This window comes from Passer domesticus, chromosome 5, assembly GCF_036417665.1.
Source record: "Passer domesticus isolate bPasDom1 chromosome 5, bPasDom1.hap1, whole genome shotgun sequence".
Lineage (NCBI taxonomy): Eukaryota > Metazoa > Chordata > Aves > Passeriformes > Passeridae > Passer > Passer domesticus.
In genome coordinates, this window is record NC_087478.1 from 13,971,827 (window position 1) to 13,993,405 (window position 21,579).

Sequence of the window (21,579 nt, forward strand, 5' to 3'; positions counted from 1 at the left end):
ATAATTGCTATTTCAGTTTGTGAGTAATTTGTGTCTGCCTCTTCTACTAGCATTAAGGAGGATAACACAGACAACGAGCAGGAGAAAAGAGATGAAAAAGGCACTTCAGAGAGAGAGAATAATGAATTGGAGGGAGTAAGTATTTATAAGTATTTGGCTTATTTGTTCATAGTCTGTTTAAAGATTTAAAAGGTTATAGAAAGAAAATTAGGAATGTGCTAGGTGAATGCTACAGCTTTACAATGATAGTAAAAAATTACTTAGGCATGGAAAAGTGTGGAGTGCTTTAATGTCTGTTTTGTAGGAGGAAATTCAAGAAGTCAGTGATCATGACGATGAAGAAGAGGAAGACGATGAGGATGAAGATGATATGGAAGTTGTTGAAAGCTCAGATGAATCAGATTCTGACTCTGATGAAAAAGGTGATGTCAGTGCAATATTCTGTAGAGTTTTGCAAATAATATCTGTCAAACCTCAGGTCTTGGTAGGCAATAAAGTGTGTTGTAAACCATCTGTGTGTAATCTGTGGAGAGCATGGTCTGGGAATTAATTTTTTTTTTGGTTATGGTGCTAAAACATGTAATAGACAGCTGATTGAGTGTCCCTGTATGAGTTTTGAAATTGACCAGAGGCCAGGTTCACTGTGATTTGTGTGGAATCCTCCCGTGCACAATATGTATTTACAGTGACCCTAAGATTGCAAGGATTATCTGTGTTCACGTGGTTCTTGCTTTACTTTAACAGAAATCTTTCTATTTCAGAAAATTATCAGGCTGACTTGGCAAATATCACCTGTGAAATAGCCATTAAGCAGAAACTGATAGATGAGCTAGAAAACAGCCAGCGAAGGTTACAAACACTGAAAAAACAGTATGAAGAGAAACTAATGATGCTACAACATAAAATCCGAGACACTCAGCTTGAAAGAGATCAGGTTCTTCAAAACTTGGGTAAGAAGTACAAAATCATTGATCTTGTGTAAGCTGTTCAAGTTGAACCATTTTCTACTTCTGTCATTTTCTTTTTCAAATTTGATGAGAAATTGCAGAAAACAGAAGTATGTTTTATACCCATAATGCCAGTGAATCATTCTTTTATTCATTCTAGTTTCTATCAGAATTGAGAAAAGAATTTTTTGAAATGTGCTGCTACTGATAGGTATTTGGTTTGGGTGAATAAGCATTTTCAGTTTTCTAAGAGCTCTTATAATCCTGGAGATAGTTCCTGATAAAGTTTTTTCATGTTCTTTTCCCTGCCCACTTTCTTTTTATTTGCGAGAGAATAGGAACAAGCATCAGTGAAACACAGATTTCAGAGGTGTTTACTGACCAAACCTTTTTGAATATGTGTTAGTATTGAGATGACAAACCACCTATGACTCAGGATTCCCAAGCCACAAATAACTGCACTTTGGGAGTGCTGTGGAAAGTATTTTGTTTGTCTTTATTTTTTAAACATATATATGGTTATATGCTGTCTAAGCTTTTGCTGTTCCCCTGTTATTCCTTAGACCTTCCCTGCTGATCAGTGTCAGAAGAGGAATACTGGGCTTGATGGCTTTTAGGAGTGGTATTATGTTCCTGTGTACTTATGTGTGAATGTGTGTTTTTGTGCTTTCAGGTGCTCAGATTTGTTACAAAGTGTTAATAGTTGATCTTTCATCCCAGAATGCATACAAGTTGAAAGCAGTGCAGGTGGCAGGAACTAGAGAGAAATTAGGTTGTTTTAAAGGTATTGCAGAGCAATACTGTAACAGTGCTAGAGCAGAGAAAGTCATTATCTGCTGTGGCTGGCAAAATAAAAGTATCCAGAACAAAAGCAGATTAAGAATTCCCTTTTACTCTAGGTTCTGTAGAGACCTATTCAGAAGAAAAGGCAAAAAAAATCAAGTCAGAATATGAAAAGAAACTCCAAGCCATGAATAAAGAACTGCAGAGACTTCAAACAGCGCAAAAGGAGCATGCACGTTTGCTTAAAAATCAGTCTCAATATGAAAAGCAGCTGAAGAAACTGCAGCAGGAGGTGACAGAGATGAAGAAAACCAAGGTATGTTTCAGTAAATTGAAGTGTTGCACAATGAATGTTTACTGAAAATTGGGTTGAAATCTCCTGTGCATCCATCTATCTGATAAGTCTGTTCTTGCTGTTATCTGCCTGAAAGTCTCAAAATAGAAGAGATGTGAGCATCAGGCTGTTCCTGGGGGAGAGGGGCAGCTTTTAGATTTAATGAACAGAAATTGAGGTATCAAAAATGCATAAGCTTGCACAGTTTATTAGCTGTTATCCAGCACTGAGTGAAGATGACATTAGGTGGAAGATGTAAATGGCTAAAAGCATGTAATATAGTGGAAAGTGGCAATTTGAAGATAAAACTCTGCATGGTTGAGGGCAGGGAGCAGCACTTCAGTGTGAACAGCTTTTCTAAGTGATGATCTCTTTACAGGTTCGCTTGATGAAGCAAATGAAAGAAGAGCAGGAGAAAGCTAGAATGACGGAATCTAGAAGAAATAGAGAGATTGCACAGCTTAAAAAGGAGCAACGCAAACGAGAGGTGATTTCACAGATAAAGAACTTTCATTTAGAATAAACACATGCCATAATGATGCACCTCTGCTTGCAGGCACACACTGTGTATATGTATTCACTGAGGCAGGCATGTACTTGTATATTTTCACCATGAAAATGCACAAAATTTGGTTTGACTTCCATGCAAACACAGTTCCTAGCTTCAGGTGATAAGTCTTCTATGAACTGTTGTGCTTCTTGAGTATGTCTATCAACATTATCAGTGAATTAGTGGTTAGTGAATCTTCACAAAGTTGTTGCTACCACCTTGCTTGCATGGAATTATTGGTTTTGATAGAATTGATACCGGGAAACACTTATTTTTGTTCTGCACTAGGAAGATCAAGAAACAATCATGACTTGAGTCTTCATGTCACTGCAATTTTGCAGATTTGTATTAATGTATAGAGATCTCTTTTTTGTTTATACAGTGCAGTCCTTGTGAGAGAGAATGGAAAAAATATCATGTGCTGCTTCTATTTTTTCACAGCATCAGCTCAAGCTTCTGGAAGCTCAGAAAAGAAACCAAGAAGTTATCTTGCGTCGCAAAACTGAAGAGGTACTGTGGTAGAACAGCAATGCATCTTTGAAAACAGAATGATGTTGTTTTGCTGTAACTTAGAACTCAGTTTTGGGAGAATTAATCGTGTCTTTGCCCTGTGTTTCAGGTCACAGCCCTTCGTCGGCAAGTAAGGCCTCTGTCTGATAAAGTGGCAGGAAAAGTGAATCGAAAGCTGAGTCTGCCTGAGCATTCCATGCAGGAAGCAAGTTCTAGTTTGTCAGGCGAGCATGATGGCTCCAGAACAGCGGCACAGCAGAAGATGAGAATTCCTGTGGCAAGGGTTCAAGCATTGTCTGTAACTGCAACAAATGGAACAGGGTAAGGGTTAAAGCTTTTTAGGACTCTATTACAAGAACTGAAATTTGTGTGCACTTTCTAGCAGGTACATCTGCTAGACCATCTGTAGCATCTGTTGTGACGATACATATTGCAGGAGCTGTTAGCTATCAAACCTGTTATCATGTAATGCTCATAAAATGGGCATTTTACCATTATCAAATGCAATTTCAGATTCCTGTGTTTAAGACAATAATATAATAATATAAAATGGCATTAAAGGGCAAGTCAAATAAAGTGGATTTTGAAATCTTGAGGGTTTTTAAATCTCCTCTTCAAGAGAAATTACCTTGGTGGTCCAATTTTTCCACTGCAATTTGAATCAGATCTCCTTGTTAAATAGAGAACAACACCTATGTGGCATTTGAACTCAACAGTGTGCCATGAAAGATGCTGCAGTGTTTGAAACCTGTTTTTCAAGTGCAGCATGTTAGAGTGCTGTAGAGTTTGGGGCTGGGTAGAGGCAGCTGTCTGGTGCTGTGAAGACCTACAACTTCTGCATGACATTCTTAAGTTGTTTGTGAAAAATATTGCAGCCTGATCATTTCCACATTTGAATTTGTCACTGGACTACTTCAGACTTAGCTGTGTGTTTGTCTTGAACGTGTCACAGAAGGAAGTACCAGCGGAAAGCAGTGACGAGCAGAGTTTACTCCTCGAAGGCAGCCAGGATGAAGTGGCAGTTGCTGGAACGCAGAGTGACTGATATTATTATGCAGAGGATGACTATTTCCAACATGGAGGCAGATATGAACAGGTTGCTTACGGTGGGTGATCTGCTGTGCATTTGGCTGTATTAAATAATGTAAATTAATTGCTGTTATGGCAGCATTGACTTCCCTACTGTAGTCAGTGAAGACACTTTTGGCTCCAGGAAACATTTGAACAATGGGGTTGCTGTGCTTAGTAAGAACTAAGAAACACATTAATGGCATCATGTGCCAATAGATTACTGTATTCCCCTGTGTAACTTCTTCCCGTGGGAATCATGACATGTTAGTTGAACAGTAACAAACGACGGAAAACAAAAAGGTATTCAGTATTCTAAGGGCTTACTAATTCCTTTTTCTCTAATATTATGTCTTTGTGGAAAATAGCAACGTGAAGAACTCACCAAAAGAAGAGACAAGCTTTCAAAGAAAAGGGAGAAGCTCATCAAGGGTGGGGGTGGCAGTGAAGCAGATAGAAGTGTCCAAAACATAAATGAGGAGATGGAATCAGTAACTGCAAATATAGACTACATCAACGACAGCATTTCTGACTGCCAAGCAAACATTATGCAAATGGAAGAAGCAAAGGTAGGTCAAATATTATTGCAAGAATGGTAAAATGGGGACAAGAGAACACAACTGTGTTAGCACTGAAAATGTTCTCATTTAGAAATTAGTTTCTGTTGTCTGTGTAATTATTGAGCCAGGAAGTGAAAATTGGTGAAAACTTTTATGTCAAGTTTGAGGTGAAGACTTATACAATTGATACCTGAGTTTTAGTGTCAATAGTGTAATGCAAGTTAAGATTGCAAAGCATTTAAATGTCAAAGCTGATGCTTTCTATTATGCTGGCAATAAATTAATATAATTCTTGGGACTTTTTCACAATCTGTTGGGCTTATTCTTGCACTCATAGGAAGAAGGAGAGACCTTGGATGTAACAGCAGTGATTAATGCTTGCACTTTGACAGAAGCTCGATATTTGCTTGATCACTTCCTCATGATGGGTATCAACAAGGTAATGTGTTAACTGAAGTGTGTGTGTGCCAGGACTACGGCATGTGCCAGGAGCAGCTATGTTGTGCTGTAACTAATGTGTGTTAAAACGAGCAAAGCTGGTTGACATTACTGAGTCATGCTGATCCTCAGTGTGAAGGCCCTTGAGATCTGTTGTCCTCTTCAACTTAATGCATGTTTCCCAACCCCCAGTAGAGCCTTTTCCACTGTATTAATTAGCTCATATTGTTCTTACAAGAGCACTAGCTTTTTGTAATCAAATAAATCTCTATGTTTTTCAACAAACTCCTAAAGAGAGCTCGAGATCTTTTTTTAGAAAGACTGGCTCAGCCACCTTTGTAGAAATATGAACCTCAAAAAATTTAAGTTACATGTTGGTGCATGACATACTTCAGTCTGAGTAGAGCCACAGGGATTCTTCTGAAGGTGTTGGGGAAATATGTTTTCTCTCATATTTTCAAAATAAGTATTTGGCAGCTTATAACCCTGTGCACACATGTCTCATGTGCTCTTGTTGCTGTTTGTCTTATTGAGTCAAATGGAAGATTCTGATGCTACTGAAACTGTCTTTGGGTCAGCCCCCTGACCACTTCTCTGGGGTTGCTTTGGCATTCTTGATTTGTCACAATGCAGGTAGTCCAAAAAGATTCTGGGAAAAAGAAAAGGTAAAGAAAATTCCCACAAGCACATTGGCTTCTGGAAATGTCAATCTTCTAATATTTTTTCAACCCTTGGATGTGTTTGAATGGATCTTGCAACAGAGTTAATATGAGAAAAGTGCCTCTGACTCACTCTGTTACCAATTTCTCTTTATTATGATAAAAAGCTCCATTATGTGAAGGATTCTATCATCTTTTTGTTTAGTAATTATCATATAGAAAAGCTGAAGGGATTTTTTTTTTCTAATTTGGTCATGCCTACTGTCTATTCTATTGTTTGTTTTCACCTGCAGAATGTGTCTATTGATATGTAGCTTTAGTTCAATCAAAATGTAGTGTGTAAATTCATATGGCTACACTTATTACTCAAGCACTAGCACTCAAAGTCTGCTGTTGCCCTACAAGCCTTTCAGAAGATATGTTGTACATTCATTTTTCCATACTGGTTTTTTTTTTTTAATTTGGAGATCTATTTGGAAACCATTCCGTAAATTTCTTTGGCTGTATTTTCTACAACTAAAAAATTCCCTCCACTCCATGGATCTAGGGAAGTTCTCTTAGAATGAATTCTGTCATAAGTTAGGCCATAAGATCTTTCATTACAAGCTGAAAGTCATTGAGTGATTGGGTAGGAAAGATTACAGTTCTGTGTCTCACCCTGTCCCCCTTCCACCTCCCCCCTGTTCCTTGTCTTAGAGTACCATAATTTTTTTGGTAATAGTTTTTTAAAAAGTAGTTATTTGGGAAAAGTGGAGGTGTTGATCTTTCAGATTCTTGCTACTCTTAAAAAATGCAAAGACTCTGAATTGCACTTGGGAGTCATGTCCCACTTAGCCACTAGATGCATATTTGCAAGGCAGTCTGAAGAATGCAAGTTAAAGGAATGCTTAATGAGTCCCTTTAAAAGGTGAAGGAAAGAAAAAGACTCTTTGTTGACACCTGATTTTCAAGATGTGAGAAAGCAGCTGCAATGTACACATTGTTTGTAGTTTTAAAAAATTTTTGACAATTTTCATTTTGTAAAACAATGGTTGTGATAAAACATTTGTCATCTTTCTTTCTTTTAGGGTCTCCAAGCAGCTCAGAAAGAAGCTCAGATCAAAGTTCTTGAAGGACGCCTTAAGCAGACAGAAATTACTAGTGCTACTCAAAACCAACTGCTGTTTCATATGCTAAAAGAAAAAGCTGAATTAAATCCTGAACTTGATGCTTTTCTGGGTCATGCTTTGCAAGGTAGTTTTTTCATCTTGTTTTCTGAATAGTCAGCTGCATGTCATGTTTGCCTTTTATGCATGCTGTACTGGGCATTCTAGACTATTTCTTTTCTGAATAGATGCTGTATTGTAACATCTTATACTTCACAATTGACATGCATGTATAGCATTTTTAAGTAGATCCTCTAAGCAGTGAAATGTAGGAAACAAAGTTTTTTAATTATTGAGATTTTTTAAAATTCAAATAATCTGCTTGTTATTTTTACAATCTGGATTTGTTTTAACCTCTGAATGGGAAGTTCAAAAATTCAATCTCATTCAGTCATCATATGCTAGGGATTTTGGATTGGCATTTTATGTCGTTACGGCATCTATTCTGCTTCTCATGAGATGATACTAAGAAAAATTTAGAAAACATTTGGGTACTTTTGTTTTATTTCTTTTTATAAATGGATATGTTTTGATTGGAATGTTGCTTTTTTTTCCTTGTTGCTGTATTTACACAGACCTAGATAGCATACCACTGGGTAAGTATGTTTAGCTTTCTGTGTACTGTACAGCTGCATGAGTTACTAATTCATTCATGTTCACTAACTGATGCATCTTAGAATTTGTGAGTGTGTGAAATTTGCATGAACTGTTCTGTAAATGTACTCATTATTATGAGCTTAAAGAGCATTTCTTCCTTTCTGAAACCACCCCTAGCTCTTGTGGTAATAGCCCTTGTGGTAGTTAAAAGTGAAGACAGTAAGCAGAGCTGTATTTCAAATTTATACCTTGGTGCTTGTGAGCCCAAAGTATCTTCAAATTACATAAAACTATTTTGTGATATACTAGTGTTGTGACAAATTCTGTTCATCTTTTTAGGTTTGGAGAAAAAGGCAATTCTTAACTTGCAGGTCATTTTTAACCTTTTGCAAATAGCTCATTTTGTAATGTAAATATTGTAGAGAATGCAGGATTATATCCCACTTTTTTAATTGGGTTTAAGTTACTGACTTCACTGATTTTTGAGATAAGTCTCTTGTTGCTGTTACTTTAGAGTTATTCCCAAAAGAATTAAGCTTATTTTCTTCCCTCCAAAGAATTGGCTATATTTGGAACTTGAGAAAAATAATCCTGTTACCAGTGATAATTCCTTTTGTGTTGTCTTGTGCTACTTTTAGCCACATTTTGCTGTCCTGTGCTAGTTGCACAGCAAAAATTTCAAAGCACAAAACTACATGGAAGTGTATAGATCATAATGCAGAGATGGTGAGAACTTGGCCAGCTTTCTGTCAGATGACACCTGAAGATCTGTGTCAGGAGATCTCGTTACATGCAGCCAGTTATTTATTCAGGAACTTCAGTGGTTTGTAGCATCATAGTATCTCTAGAACAGGCCTTTAATGTGTGTGCATGTTCACCCCTGTTGGAGCATTGTTTCTCCTGACAGCATTGCATTTTCTTTACCTCTGGACAAGCTTTTACTTATTAACAACATCTGAAGCAATGAAAAGCCACTTGCTAAATGTATTGAAACAGTAGCTCTGTAATAAAATTTTTCATAAGAGTTTTATCTCATTAAAGGAGCTTTTTAACACTTTGCAAGCATGACCTGAGGCTTTCAGAGTATCTGTGCCACTCAGGACTCTGCTAACACTTTGTAGGAAGGAAACACAGCTGAATATGCTGCACTAACCTAGATCCAAGGCTGTTGGTAGTCTGTGTTTTGTGGATCACTAGTGACCAAACCTTTTAGCAGCAGGGAGTTCAGACACCACTGTAGTGGGGCTTTGCTGCTGGGATTGCTGGCTGTTTCACAGGGATGCTCTTGGGGCAGGGCCTGACACAGTTCCTGCAGGTAGAAGTGTGGGTAGCAGCAGATCCTGAGATCAGTCTCACCAGGATGCTTGACATTTCAGTGGTAGAGCACAGAGAGCCCTATCCAAGCAAAGGGCTTCCACTTCCATGGTGTTTGTGATTCACCCTCTTGATGCCTGCTTTCAGGTCCACCATCTTCAAAGTTCTTAGCTATTTGAATGCACTTGGCTCAGAAAAGCTTGAGCATTCCCCAGTGTAGTTGTGCACGTGCATTCAGCTGTAGAGAAGAACTTTCAGTCTGCAGAAAAGTACATCACAGGCTCAGGTTTTGACTTGAATGGACTTCCAGGGCACATCCACCTTGGTGGATGAACCAGCTGCTGTTCACTATCCCATCTGCTCTTGTGAAGAGTTAAAATGACCATGAAATTGAGTTTTGAGTGTTGCTGAAGTGACTCCTCTTTGAGGAGTTGTGGAAGCTGCTTTTCCTTCCCACCTGTGATGTAGGGCATTCATGGATGTGAGTCACAACCATCTCTGTGCAGATTTTGAGAGGGCTGGTCAAATGTCATTTCCTGTGGGTGAACTGTGCTGGTGCATGGCATTGTTCTGGTACCGTCCAGTTGCCACTGCATGAGGATGAAGATGAATAATCAGAAAATTCTCCACTTGTTCTGCAAGCAGTGGTTTGCTAGCAGCTATCCCTGCAAACATTACTGTCTTTACTAACTTCATTCCTCCTTTCATCTCTTCTCACTCTCGCAGAATCTTGCTCTTTCTACCTTTTTGATTCTGTGCACTGGTTTCTATCTTGGGGCTTTGGACAGTCTTCCTGTGTTGAATTGCAGGCAAACTGAAGAAACTCACCAGGTCACATGAGAGTGAGCCTACAAATAAAATCCCACCTTTTGTGGTCATTCCACACTTTCTACTTAGTTACATGTAAAAAGAGATCACAAGTTCTTTATGAGTAGGGGATGAAGTAACATAATTCTAATAGGAATCCTATAATTTTTTTTTAAATGCATTTATTTTAGGGATGCTGCTTTTGTCTTACTGAAAGGAGCAGTACTCTAAATACCCACTTATGCAAAAGGCATATAATAATAATAGCAACAATAACAACACTAATGACTAATAATAATAAGTGTGTTGAAAGGTTTTGATCTGGCTTCAAATCCATGATGGAACAAAAAGAAACCTGAAAATTCAGAGTGCTATTCCTGTGACCCTCCTTTCTTTAGAATATTGTTGTCTTTCTGATAATTAAGATTACATTGTTAAGATTAATTCAGCAGTGTGGCAATTCTGAAGTGCATTATTAGTGTTGGTTCTACGCTGATGGTTTTAATTTTTTCAAGGAACATGTTTAGATGCAGCAGACACAAAAGGCAGTGTTTTCCTTCTCTTTTTTCTATTCCTTCTCAAAATTCAGCTGAAAGCTGCATATCTTTGCTCCCTTTCTCCAAAAGCATGAACTTGCACTTAAAACATACGCACGGAGAAACCTGTTTTAATACGGGTTACAAATATATTTGTTCTATGCATTGCAAATGGTGTCTGCTTTTTGCAGAAATTAAGTAAAGAAACTCAGTGTCTTTTCTAGTAAAGAGGAGGTGTAATGGAATGTCATTACAAGGTCATTTAATCCTTAATATTTCATGAGTATGTTCAAAAATAAGGGACTTTGCTTGCAAAAATGTGTTACCTATGTCCTTGATCGATGCCTAAAGCGTATTATTAGAATAACACACAGTTACAGGGGATTTGCTTTCCCAGCAGTTTGGAACTGATGGTACATGTGCCCTTGACTCGTTGTCTCAGCTTAATGTTTTACACCATTTGCATGCAGACATGTTACTTGGATGTTTGACAGTGTTAGTGTGTGGCATGCATGCTGGTTTTGTCTTCTGTGGACAGGTTTGTGTACCCATTTTTGCTTCAGGAACATTTCTACTGAGCAGCTTCCTTAGAAATTAATCTCTTTTTGGGAAGCTGTTTTAAAGTATTAAAGTGGTAGCATCCATCCTCTTTTGAAATGAATCCTTATATACTAATAAAGTGCTTGCTTCTTGTCAGCTCAAATGCTTGGTGGCATTCTGTATCTGAGGACGCTGAGCCTCAGATCACTAGCTAGTTAAAAATATAATTTTCTTTTTCATTATAGCCAGGCTTATTCTGTTTTGGAGCAAGATGATGAAAAAAAAGAGGAGAAAGAGGCATTCTTACTGTCCATTGATTTACATCCCATATCTTCCATGTCCTGCAGATAATTTTCTTTGCTTTATTTCAGATTTCCTTCTAGAATTTCTGTTTTTCTCTCATTTCTTCCTCTGGTACAGTAGACAGAGGACCACATTTGCCACAGTATGCCTTTATGATGTATTTAGATTGTATGAAAAGAATTACTTTAGGTGTCAGGAAAATTCAGTGGGGCCTGGATAGAAAATAGTCAGGATATTTTGAAAATCCCTATCTTTTGTACTCTGTTCATCTACATTCAGCATTGTCTGAGTTGCTTTGTGTATAGCACTTAAAGCTTTCACATCCTGTTGTAGAGGGACAGACTAATGTTATTCTTCTGGAAATTTTTTAGAAAATTTGGAAGATAGTACTGATGAGGATGCCCCACTGCATAGTCCTGGAACAGAAGGAAGGTGAGGAAATCTTTGTTACTACTGGTTCTAGAAAAATCACTGTAATTTCCTCCTTTTGTAATGCAGAAACATGTATCCTTTAGAAAGTATCTCTAACATTGTTTCATTATACTTTACCCACAATTTCAGTAGAAAGAAGAATAAAATAAAAATACACATCTGCAAACCTGCAACAAGTATGACTTTTTAACTGTGATGCAATTTTTATTTTAGTTCATTATCTTCAGATCTCTTGAAGCTTTGTGGTGAAGTCAAGCCCAAAAGCAAGGTAGGATTTACAGTGACAATGATGATAATTCTTATACATGTCTTTTAAGTGATTCTGTGATAATTCATAATTTAATGATATCTAATGGTATCATTAAAAAAAAGCTCTTGCTTTGCCCAAGACACTGCAATGAATGAAGACATGCAAAAGGTGAACTGATGTCCTTTACATATGATTTGTGTGCAATATGATTTTGTGTGACACTCCTCTCTAAAAAGCAATGATAAAAACAACTTCTTCATTTTTTTGGGGTTAAGTTATTAGAATTCCAGAAAGAGATGTGTTCTTCCCGTTATTTACTCTCCAAACTGGTGTAGTTTTGCAGATTAGTATTAGTTAGGCTGCAAGTTCAATGCTATTGCCAGTGGGAACTGTGAACATGCTTATGGTTTGCAATTTGTCACAAAATTCTTGAAGTTTATGAAACAAAAGTTTGACCTCCAGGATCTTAATTACAGTTGACAATGGAGGACTATATCTAAGCTGACTACAGTTTAATATTAATGGCAGTGGGAACTGGAAATGTGCACTGATGGCAGTTTTGCTTCTGTGCTCACAGGAGCATAAGCCAAGTTTGCAAAGTAAATAGAAGCTTAGCTTCCACTTTTCCAAATGCAATTGGCTTTGGAAGAAACCATCTGTGTTGGTTGTTGAATTATTTGGTAACATTCCTTGGTGTGCAGCTTGTTGGGCTCTTTAAATGAGTTTGGTCTGAAAATGCAATGAAATAAACATATCATTTTTGTAATGGCTCTATTCAGACTGGCTCTTTGTCTTCCCTATTGGTCTGTCTTTCCCTGAGGAATAGATCTTCATTTCACTGTAAAATCACACCTAACACCTATGAACCATTTTTTATAAATTACTATGTTGCACAAAGCTTAGCTTCTTTGTGAGTTTTTCTGTTGTTTTCAAATTGTTGAAATGCTGAATGAATTTTAATTCATGTGGACTTTTGAAGTGACTTAAGGAAGCAGAGCTTGTATATGAGAAGAAGCATTGATGTTAGAAGTCATAATTGTAGCTATTTAAATTGACACTTTGCTTTATTCCTCTCTGCTTTATAACATTTCATTTGGATAAACTGTAGGTGAGTAAAATGGTACTCATGTAGTATTGGCAGGCAGCTGGTTGAAAGATATCCTTGGAAACAAGTTGTCAAATCAGTGTTTCATGCCATTGAATTTGAATTACCTCCTCTGAAATCATTGTCCAAAAGCAGAGAGAGCTTCTTGATGTAGTTTCCAAGGGCAATTGCCAAGCGTTTGAGGGGGATGCTAATTGCCAGCTAGTGATAAGCTGAGTGTAGGACTCTTGACACACACCTTTGCAGGCTGAAGTGGCAGTTTGGTTTTTGTGTCTGCAGGCCCGCCGCAGGACCACCACGCAGATGGAGCTGCTGTACGCGGCCAGCAGCGACCCGGGCTCCGACAGCAGCGCTGCCGACTCTGCCTTGGCCGGCGCTGCCGCGGCAGCTGCAGAAACCCAGGAGGGTGGCGTGGCTGCTGACACACTTGATAGGGACAGAGAGGTTATACCCCCACCATCTGGCTTACCTTCTAAGATAGGCAGCATGTAAGTTTGGCCATGCTGTACTAATTATCCTTTGCTTTTAAAAAATGCATGTTGCCAATTACTTGTAATCTGTTATTTTAACTTTACAAACGAGGTTGATATACTTGGAAGCTTACTAAATAATACTGACAAAGCTCTTTCCTTTCTACCATCACCACTCTAGAAAGTGTAAATGCAGTCTTGTAAGTACTGTGGTTCTTATTGAAGATGTAAGTTCTGTTAAGCTGCTTTGTTATTGTAACCATGTTCTATGTGGAGGGGAAAACCCCTCTAAGACCTTGAATAGTTTGCTGTATTAGTGCTATGGGAAATGCACATTCTAGGGAGGTAGTGAGAATCTGATTAGAAGAGCAGAGAGATTTGGAAAAAAAACCAAAACAACAAAACACAACCCAAAAACTTTATCATGCTATTTGTGTATGGTCCTAATTACTAGGAAAAAAATTTCTGAGAATTGTTATGTATGGACCATGCATAAAATAAAGAAGTCTATTGTTGCACAGAGTATTCAAGTAAAAAGTTGTAAGGAAAATGTTAGATATTATGAATCCTCAAAAATCCTTTCTGTTTGCAGGTTGCATTTACCTGCAGAACAGTTTTACTAACTGTTCTATCTCTTGATTCTAAACAGAACTAAAAATAATTTTGTCTTTTTACTTTGGGACCAGCAGATGTCTCTCACGCACACTCTTTTTTTATTTTCACTTGCTCTTGCTGTTCATTTTATATGTACCAATATCACTGCTGGTTATTGGCCATTCACAGCTAATTTTTCTTGGCTTTTTAGCTACTAGCTCCTGTATTGCACAAGCTCATGTGTAAATTCAATGCACTTCCCCCATTCAGTGATATGGAAATCAGTGTCCCGTAGCTATCTTCACATTACAGGTTCTGGAGTTATGCATCTTTTAATATTCATCTGTCCTATTTGCATAATATTTTTACAGCAGTCTCTACCTAATGTACATTTGCAATTTGTATTTTTTACTATGTATTTCTGGCATGTGCTTGAGGTGGCAATCGTGAACAGTAAAACACTGCTGACAGCAATTATTAACCCATGCTGATGGCTTCAGTGCAAATAGAATCTGCTTGGAAAGAATGCTCTTGAGGGTGAGCATAGGTGGAGAAAACCCACTTGTTTCAGCAGTTAGCGTGAGATGAGTAGAGACTTTTGAAGCTTCAAGATCTAAAACATCAAGTGTTATGTATGACCTGACATCCAAGACTCAGGTAATACCATCTTTTGCCTCACTCCATCTTCTAGAATGTATCCATTTGTGAAAGTGAGCTGGCAAAAAGGCAAACCAGGATTTTCCCAAAACCATGTTCTGCAAGCATTTCAGAGTTACATACTGTCAAAAATCAATTCTGTCAGCAGTAGGCCTCACATATTGAATTGTTATTAATCATGTTTCAGTAGATAAGTGATCAAAAATTCCCACAATCAATTTGCGGTGACTTTCTTACTGCAAGTGTATAAGTTTTTTCAAAAGCAGAACTCTTGTTGGTTTATCTGGTCATAGTTGAAGAAAACTTTTCTTTATGAGCCATTTGGCCTTCCCTTACAGGCCTGTGGTGCCAGCATATCTCTTGTAATTAAAATATATTATTCAGGAGGAGATTTTGACCTTACCTGCAATAAATGTTTTCTCCCTTGTGCCACTTACTTAAGCGACATTCAGAAATGTAGAGGCTGTAACAGTAATCCAAAATATGGATTCTCAAAGAGACAGAAATTAATTATATATTTAGGTGCAAATTTAGGTGTCTGCATATGTACAAACTGCTCCACTCTGGAACCCCCTCAGTTTTCTAAGGTCTGTGGTGATTCCATTGTCCTTGGAGAGGGATTTTGTTACAAGGGCTTCTGTTGATAGGATGATGGGTAATGGCTTCAAACTGAAAGATGGTAGGTGCACATGAGATATTGGAAAAAATTATTTTCTGTGAGAGTCAAACATTGGAGCAGGTTACCAAGAGGAGCTGTGGATGCTCCATTCCTGGAAGTGTTCAAGGCCAGGTTGGATGGTGCTTAGAGCAGCCTGGTCTTGTGGAATGTGTTCCTGCCTAAGAGAAGGGGGTTGGAGCTATGTGATCTGTAAGTCCCTTGCAATCCAGACCATTGCGTGATTCTGTTACTTAGGGAGGCACCTAAATACATATGGCCAACAGTTAATTTAACTGGAATTCTGTTTACAAAGTTGGTTAGTGCTCTTGTCCTTTGATATACTCAACTCATCTACAGCAGCTTTTTCAGAGCATAGTTGTCTTCTGTAGCACTTGTGTCAGCTCTGTTCAGATGTCTGATGTCCTGGCAAATGTAAAAGGGCTCTGGAAACCTGGAAGTAGGCATGTGTCCTGTTCCTCTTCTGTTAGGTCATTGCCATCATGCACCTGGTTTTTACACCTGTGCTTAGGAAGTTCATTCCAGCAAGATAGCTGTATTTTTATAATAGCTGCATTCCCAGGCTTTCAAAAGGAATTCAGAAAACGATGGTGCTATTTACACCTTCTTCTGAGGGATGTTCCACTGATGGAAGACTCAAGGGCAGGTAGAGAGTAAGCAAGTGAAAGTTGCCCCTGTGTCTGAGTGTGCAGGATGCCAGGATGAGGCACAGGAGCTTGGGTTCCAGTTTCTTGTTTGCTTTATTTAATTGAGCAGCTGCTCAGTAGACATATAAACACCCCTGGCAGTAGACACTATAGCCTGCTGGAAAACCTGTCAGCCTGATTCACAGAATTTGCCTTGTGACATCAGGATTTTTACATTCCTCAATGCATACTGGTCCAGCATAGAGAGAGGGAAGGGAGTCTGTCCTGTTCCACCTTTTTTGGTGTCCTTTGCACAGTATGCCTAGAGGTAAGGGAGCCCTACATAGAAATGGCCTTGAGGAAATTGGACCCACTATCTCCCCTGTTTTTATTACTTAACTTCTAGGCTTCTGTGCAAAACCAGGCAGGTGATTGCTTGTCCTGCTTTTCCTGTCTCTTGAAGACCCTGGGCAGCTCTAGGGTTGACATGCAATTCTTGGCACTAGGTCCAACAGGTCCCTCACATTCCAGTGAGGGTTTGTGATCACTTGAGACCATCTCATCGACTTGAGTCAAGTAGCTGTTTGTGGTTGTGCTGTCCATGTTAAATCATGGTATTCTGCATTCCAGTCTCCAGGTGGATTTTATATAGCACAGACTTCCTCTTAAGGGAAACATGTTGAGAAGTTGGAGCTGTGCATATTCAGAATCTGTAGAGCTCTGAGAGTGATGGTCATAACCATGTCAGGCAGGTGGCCTGCCAGATGAGCTTTATCTGATTAATGGAGTTGCATGGAGCAAAAACACTTCCAGAATCTGCTTTCTTGCTTTTAATGAGTGTTTCATATTCACAGAAAAAAATCCTTGTAAATACAAAGAAATAGGAAAAAAAAAACAACAAACAAATTTTGTTTTTGTGATTGCTCAACTAGTGAGAAATGGAAGTTCAGAAGAATGGAGACCATTCAGATTCCTTAATTTTTTCTTTTGTCTGACTATGGTGAAATGAGAACATTTGGGTGTCAGCTTTAATACGGTCCTCTTGATATTGCTAATTTTAATGGGGAATAAAAGGTTGGGAGAAAGACCACAGTGACTGTGAATTGGAATTTTTTCAGAGCAAGAAGAACTGGATAGACAAATGAAGGATGGAAAGCAAGGGAGAAGGGAAGTGGGGAACAAAGAGAAACCATGTTATAATAGTCAGCTTGTCAATGGGATGTACTTCTTCTCACTTCCTAATTAACATGAATATGTTACTGCAAAGTTTCATTTGTGTGTAAGAATCATGTGTTCTTCATGTCTGTAAATGATTTATTGTATATGCAAATGTGGAATCTGAAATCTAAGAACTTCTATGATCTTAATTTGGATGCATACTCCACTTTATTTCTTTTAGTGAGTCTCTCTTATTATTGATTTAGTAAATATCTTTTAACTATTCAGTATCTGACACTGTATGTTGGTCACCTTTGAACATTAATAACTTGGTATATTTTTATATTCAAGTGTGAGAATAAGTTTATAATCCTTAAATTCAAAAGAGATAATAGATTAAGTATGTTCTAAAGTTTGAAATCACTCTGACAGAATGATAGGTAATGTTCTGTGAAGGGCCTTAGAGTGAGATAATGATTGCTCTTGTTTTAGTTCGAGACAGCCATCTCTTCCAGAGAAGAAAATACCTGAGCCTTCACCTTTAGCAAAGAGAAAAACCTATGAGAAAACAATGGAAAAGACAAAGACAAAAGAACAAAAACTGTAAGATTATTTAAAATTTATTTCCTCTGACATAATTTGAACTTTGAATTTTCCTGAAAAATAAGTCTGTGTTTTTATTTCTTTTCTTCCAGGACAGTTTTTATGGTTGTCAGTGTTGATATTCATTGCTTATGTGTGGTTGTTTGGGCCTTTTTCCAGGTTATTTTTCTGTACAAAATAACTCAGGGGCAGAGCCCTGAGAAAATGTCCTTTGGAGCATTTGCAAATTACTTTTTTTTTTAATCAAAGTCATCAATATCTCTGAGAGCCTTCAATTTTATAAGATTTTCTTTGTTTTACATGTGTGTTTTCTGCCTGTAGCTTTCACTTTTACCACTTAATCTTTGAACATTGTGCCATCTTGCACTCTGCAGCCTTAAGCTTTTTTGCCTTCTCTGAGAAATATCTGTAGCTAGTATTACAATCTTAATTATTTGCTTAAGAAAAGAGCATCTAACGTTTGAGGCATGTTGCATTTAACGTTTCTAACCATTCATAACCTGTTTAAGAAGATGTTCTTTTTTTTTTGTAGCTCAGATTCTGGAGCCCCAGAGGCTAGTCTGTCACCTCCTACTTCCCCACCAAGCCGGCCCCGTAATGAAATGAATGTTTTTAGTCGTCTTACTGTTTCTCAGGGAAACACATCAGTTCAGCAGGATAAGTAAGTCACAAAGGGAAGCCTCAGCCCCCAACCAGGGAAATGCAAAGTGTGCTCAAGTTTTCAGTGTAGTGTCTGGTAGAAATTTTGCCCTTCTGCAAGACAGGAGGAGATATTTCTCATGATATTATGTAGTTTTCAAAGGAAATATTTTAAACTACCATGGAACCACTGTAAAAATTTGAGAAGAGAAATTTCCTGCTGAACCTTGTTTCCTGTTTTCTAGGCTATGTCTATATTTGTAGTTTTAAACCCAAAATAGAAAATAGTAGAATTCTTAGATGTTTGTGTATTTGTGTGTGTGTTTACACTCAAAAATAGATTTTAGGTGATAATTTAGGAAATAGAGCTTTTGACAGTTACTCAGTTGCTCCAGTGTTGCTCAGAGTGCTCTCACAACAGCACCTCAGAGGATGGGACATGGAAATGGCTAGAACACAGTTGTTTAGAGATTATCCAAATTACTGAACAGACTGACTTTAGGAGGTGATCTGCAGGAGTAGATGATATTCATATCTTGTTTAGAAGAAGTAGAACAGTTTTTTTCTCACATTAGGCATCTGTTTAGGAACATTACTCCAAATGGCAGTGGACTTTACTTACTAGAATCTTTATTACAGGTTTCAGTACTGATACAAATACCATGCAGTGCTTATGAACTGCAATTCAGATTTAAAATAAACCTTTATTTGTAACTCTAGCAAGATAAAAAATTGCTTTTGTCTGTTTACACTATTTTTTTTAATAAAATGGTTTTTTTTCAGAGATTTACAGCCACTACATACCAAGGCTTGCAAGGCTTTCAGTAACTGTGCTTATGACTTCTATATCTTAGCTTTCTTATTGCTAACTCCCACCAAACCCTTTTCATTTTCGCTGAACTGACTTTGAAGTCAAATAGAAACTGCTGAATCTGCTTGAGTTGAAAATGAAGGACATCTTGAGATGTACTGAAAATCATTATGTCTTGGGAAAATATTGTCTTGTATGTTTTCTTGGTTTTTATTTTTAAAAATTTTTCAAAATGAGAGGTGAAGGATTTTGAACTTAGCATGGCTTGCAAATTGCTGTATTTATTTGAGTGAGTTATCATATTTAACATTTATATCTCTATGACTAATATTTTGCATGTCTCTTCTACACTTAGCAGGCATTGATGTTCAGAGTAATTTTTTTCTTTTGATATTCTCAACAAGCACTATCTTATGGAGGTTAACTTGTGCATCTATCTTCTCCTTTTAATTTTTTGCCTTTACTTCTCTAAGAAAATGTTGGGGAAATAAGAAATGGCACAGCTGCTGTTACTCATCTTCTGGAGCTGAAGCAGTCTACTGTAACTTATTGCTGAGAGTGATATTTTAAGATAATTATTCTTTCCCCCCCACCCCCTGTATCATCATGGGTTTGAGATATACCTTGAGCAATGCTGCATAATGTAGGTGGATTTGCATTGCTTTTCTGAGTTGGCCATGCTGTTGTGTGTTCTCATGTGGAGGCGTTCCTTTGCTGATACCTATATTCTTTCTCCTCACAATTCCACCACTGTTGATTGTAGGTCTGATGAAAGTGATTCCTCTCTGTCGGAGGTACAAAGGTACTCTCTCTTTTCTGTTTCCTTGGCATCTCTCACCAAAGTTATTCCAGTTCTTAAGACATTTCATTTTGCTGCATGATTTTTCCTGATACCTGTGCATTGTTTCTCTTGCTTTTGCCGGAAGATGAAATATCTGAGATTTGGGTCAAGCATGTCTCCCCCTCTCCTTTTATAGGGTATTCTTTTATCATTGTTGAGCATGTCAGGTGTTTTAATTATAACTGAAGTATGGTGTAAACATTTCCTTAGACACACTGTTTCTCTCTTTGTTTTCTCACAAAAAAAAATAGGAGCAGACATTTTCTTGTGTTTTATTTACTTCTTATTTTTGTTTTTCCTTTTTCCCTTCTATGCTTTGATCACTAGAAATGAAATCCTAGTGTAAATAAAAATGAGTAGGTTTTTATTACATCTTTCTGAGAGAATGCACGGTAGCTTAAGAGATGAAAGAAATGTTGCCACTTGTGTCCCTGTGGGTTAGGATTTTGGTACTCAATGAAAAATTAGCTTATCTAGAGAAGGGCAGTCAAATAACTGCTAATAATATAATGGTGACTTTGGCTGGTCCTTGTAGCAGTTGTAGTGGTTTTTTGTCTTAGATTTTAGAACACTGCACACAGGTAGATAAATAGCTCCAGGACATGTGTTCCACATGGCTTGTCACAGAAGTGAGTGGGTGAGAACAACAGGAAGAATAACTCAGATCAGAGGCAGCATGGTCCACTAGGGAATTCTACAGAGAAAATCATGTTGGTTTAGAATGATGCTAGAAAACCAAATCATGGAGACCTAAATTAATTAAAAATCAAAGTGTTCCTGTTTTCTTGAAAACATAAAATGGTGCAGATGAAAGGTGGAAGCCTTTCCAAAATGAGCAAGATAATGTTACACAATTTAAAACACTATTAATACTAGTAAAATCTATCGAAGGATTGCTAAGGAGTAATGAATTATGTGAGTGAAGATGTCCTGAACTATAAAAATATTTAAAATCGTAATTTTAATGTACTAGATAAACTAACCAGTTGTCACAAAGTTACCTTGCATCATGAAGGACTTTTTCCTTTCTATAGCAAACTTCTGGACAATATTATGAATTTTTTACATTTTCCTAAAGCATCTGATACTTACTTTGTTTTGTTTTGATGAGATAGTGCTATGGTTTAGTTCCTTTTCCTCAGTTATGTGTGTGATTCCCAAAAGAGCATGACAGTGAGTCTTAACTGCAAGCTGGCCAGGTCACAGCTGTGTTGCATGTTTTGGGCATTACCTTGAGGCTTTTCTACACTTCACAGAAATAAAGGGGTATGTGTGCCTGCAATTGTATGCATGGGATTTTAGACTGCTAGTAGTTTTTGTCTGGTAAAGAATTGTGAGGTGTTTATTTCAGGCAAGTTAGTCTTTGGCATCACCACAGAATTAGCCGAAAGTGCCCAGGAAGATTCCTCTGGGGTGTCAGCATTCCAATCATCCTCCCTTTTGGCCATTTGAGCATGAGCGTGTTATTGGGTACAGGGTGCAGTGGGAACCTTCTTCAGGCACAGAAGTTAATAGAAGTTCTCTGTGTCTGCCCTTAGAATGCAGATGATGTGAAATGCATGCTGAGTTTGGAATTGGCAGTGCATTGGCATTGCTCCATTTTTCAGATTGTGCTGTTTAGATGGT

The 21,579-nt window shown here is 37.8% G+C and overlaps 1 protein-coding gene across 9 annotated transcripts in view; it reads left to right on the forward strand.

The window, feature by feature from the left end:
- The window catches only part of KIF21A (kinesin family member 21A), an 86,542-nt gene that overhangs the window by 51,709 nt on the left and 13,254 nt on the right, over window positions 1-21,579 (forward strand). For 2 of the 9 annotated variants that reach the window (XM_064422077.1, XM_064422079.1), the window contains 18 exons: window positions 51-135; window positions 305-422; window positions 762-950; window positions 1,847-2,046; window positions 2,444-2,551; window positions 3,056-3,124; window positions 3,234-3,445; window positions 4,077-4,230; window positions 4,561-4,761; window positions 5,090-5,191; window positions 6,917-7,082; window positions 7,570-7,590; window positions 11,463-11,523; window positions 11,737-11,791; window positions 13,158-13,366; window positions 17,552-17,662; window positions 18,195-18,323; window positions 19,876-19,914. In XM_064422077.1, the coding sequence (XP_064278147.1) occupies window positions 51-135; window positions 305-422; window positions 762-950; window positions 1,847-2,046; window positions 2,444-2,551; window positions 3,056-3,124; window positions 3,234-3,445; window positions 4,077-4,230; window positions 4,561-4,761; window positions 5,090-5,191; window positions 6,917-7,082; window positions 7,570-7,590; window positions 11,463-11,523; window positions 11,737-11,791; window positions 13,158-13,366; window positions 17,552-17,662; window positions 18,195-18,323; window positions 19,876-19,914 (2,229 nt within the window). The remainder of the gene's footprint in view (window positions 1-50; window positions 136-304; window positions 423-761; window positions 951-1,846; window positions 2,047-2,443; window positions 2,552-3,055; window positions 3,125-3,233; window positions 3,446-4,076; window positions 4,231-4,560; window positions 4,762-5,089; window positions 5,192-6,916; window positions 7,083-7,569; window positions 7,591-11,462; window positions 11,524-11,736; window positions 11,792-13,157; window positions 13,367-17,551; window positions 17,663-18,194; window positions 18,324-19,875; window positions 19,915-21,579) is intronic. The other 7 variants (XM_064422080.1, XM_064422086.1, XM_064422078.1 and 4 more) reach the window with 5 other exon arrangements.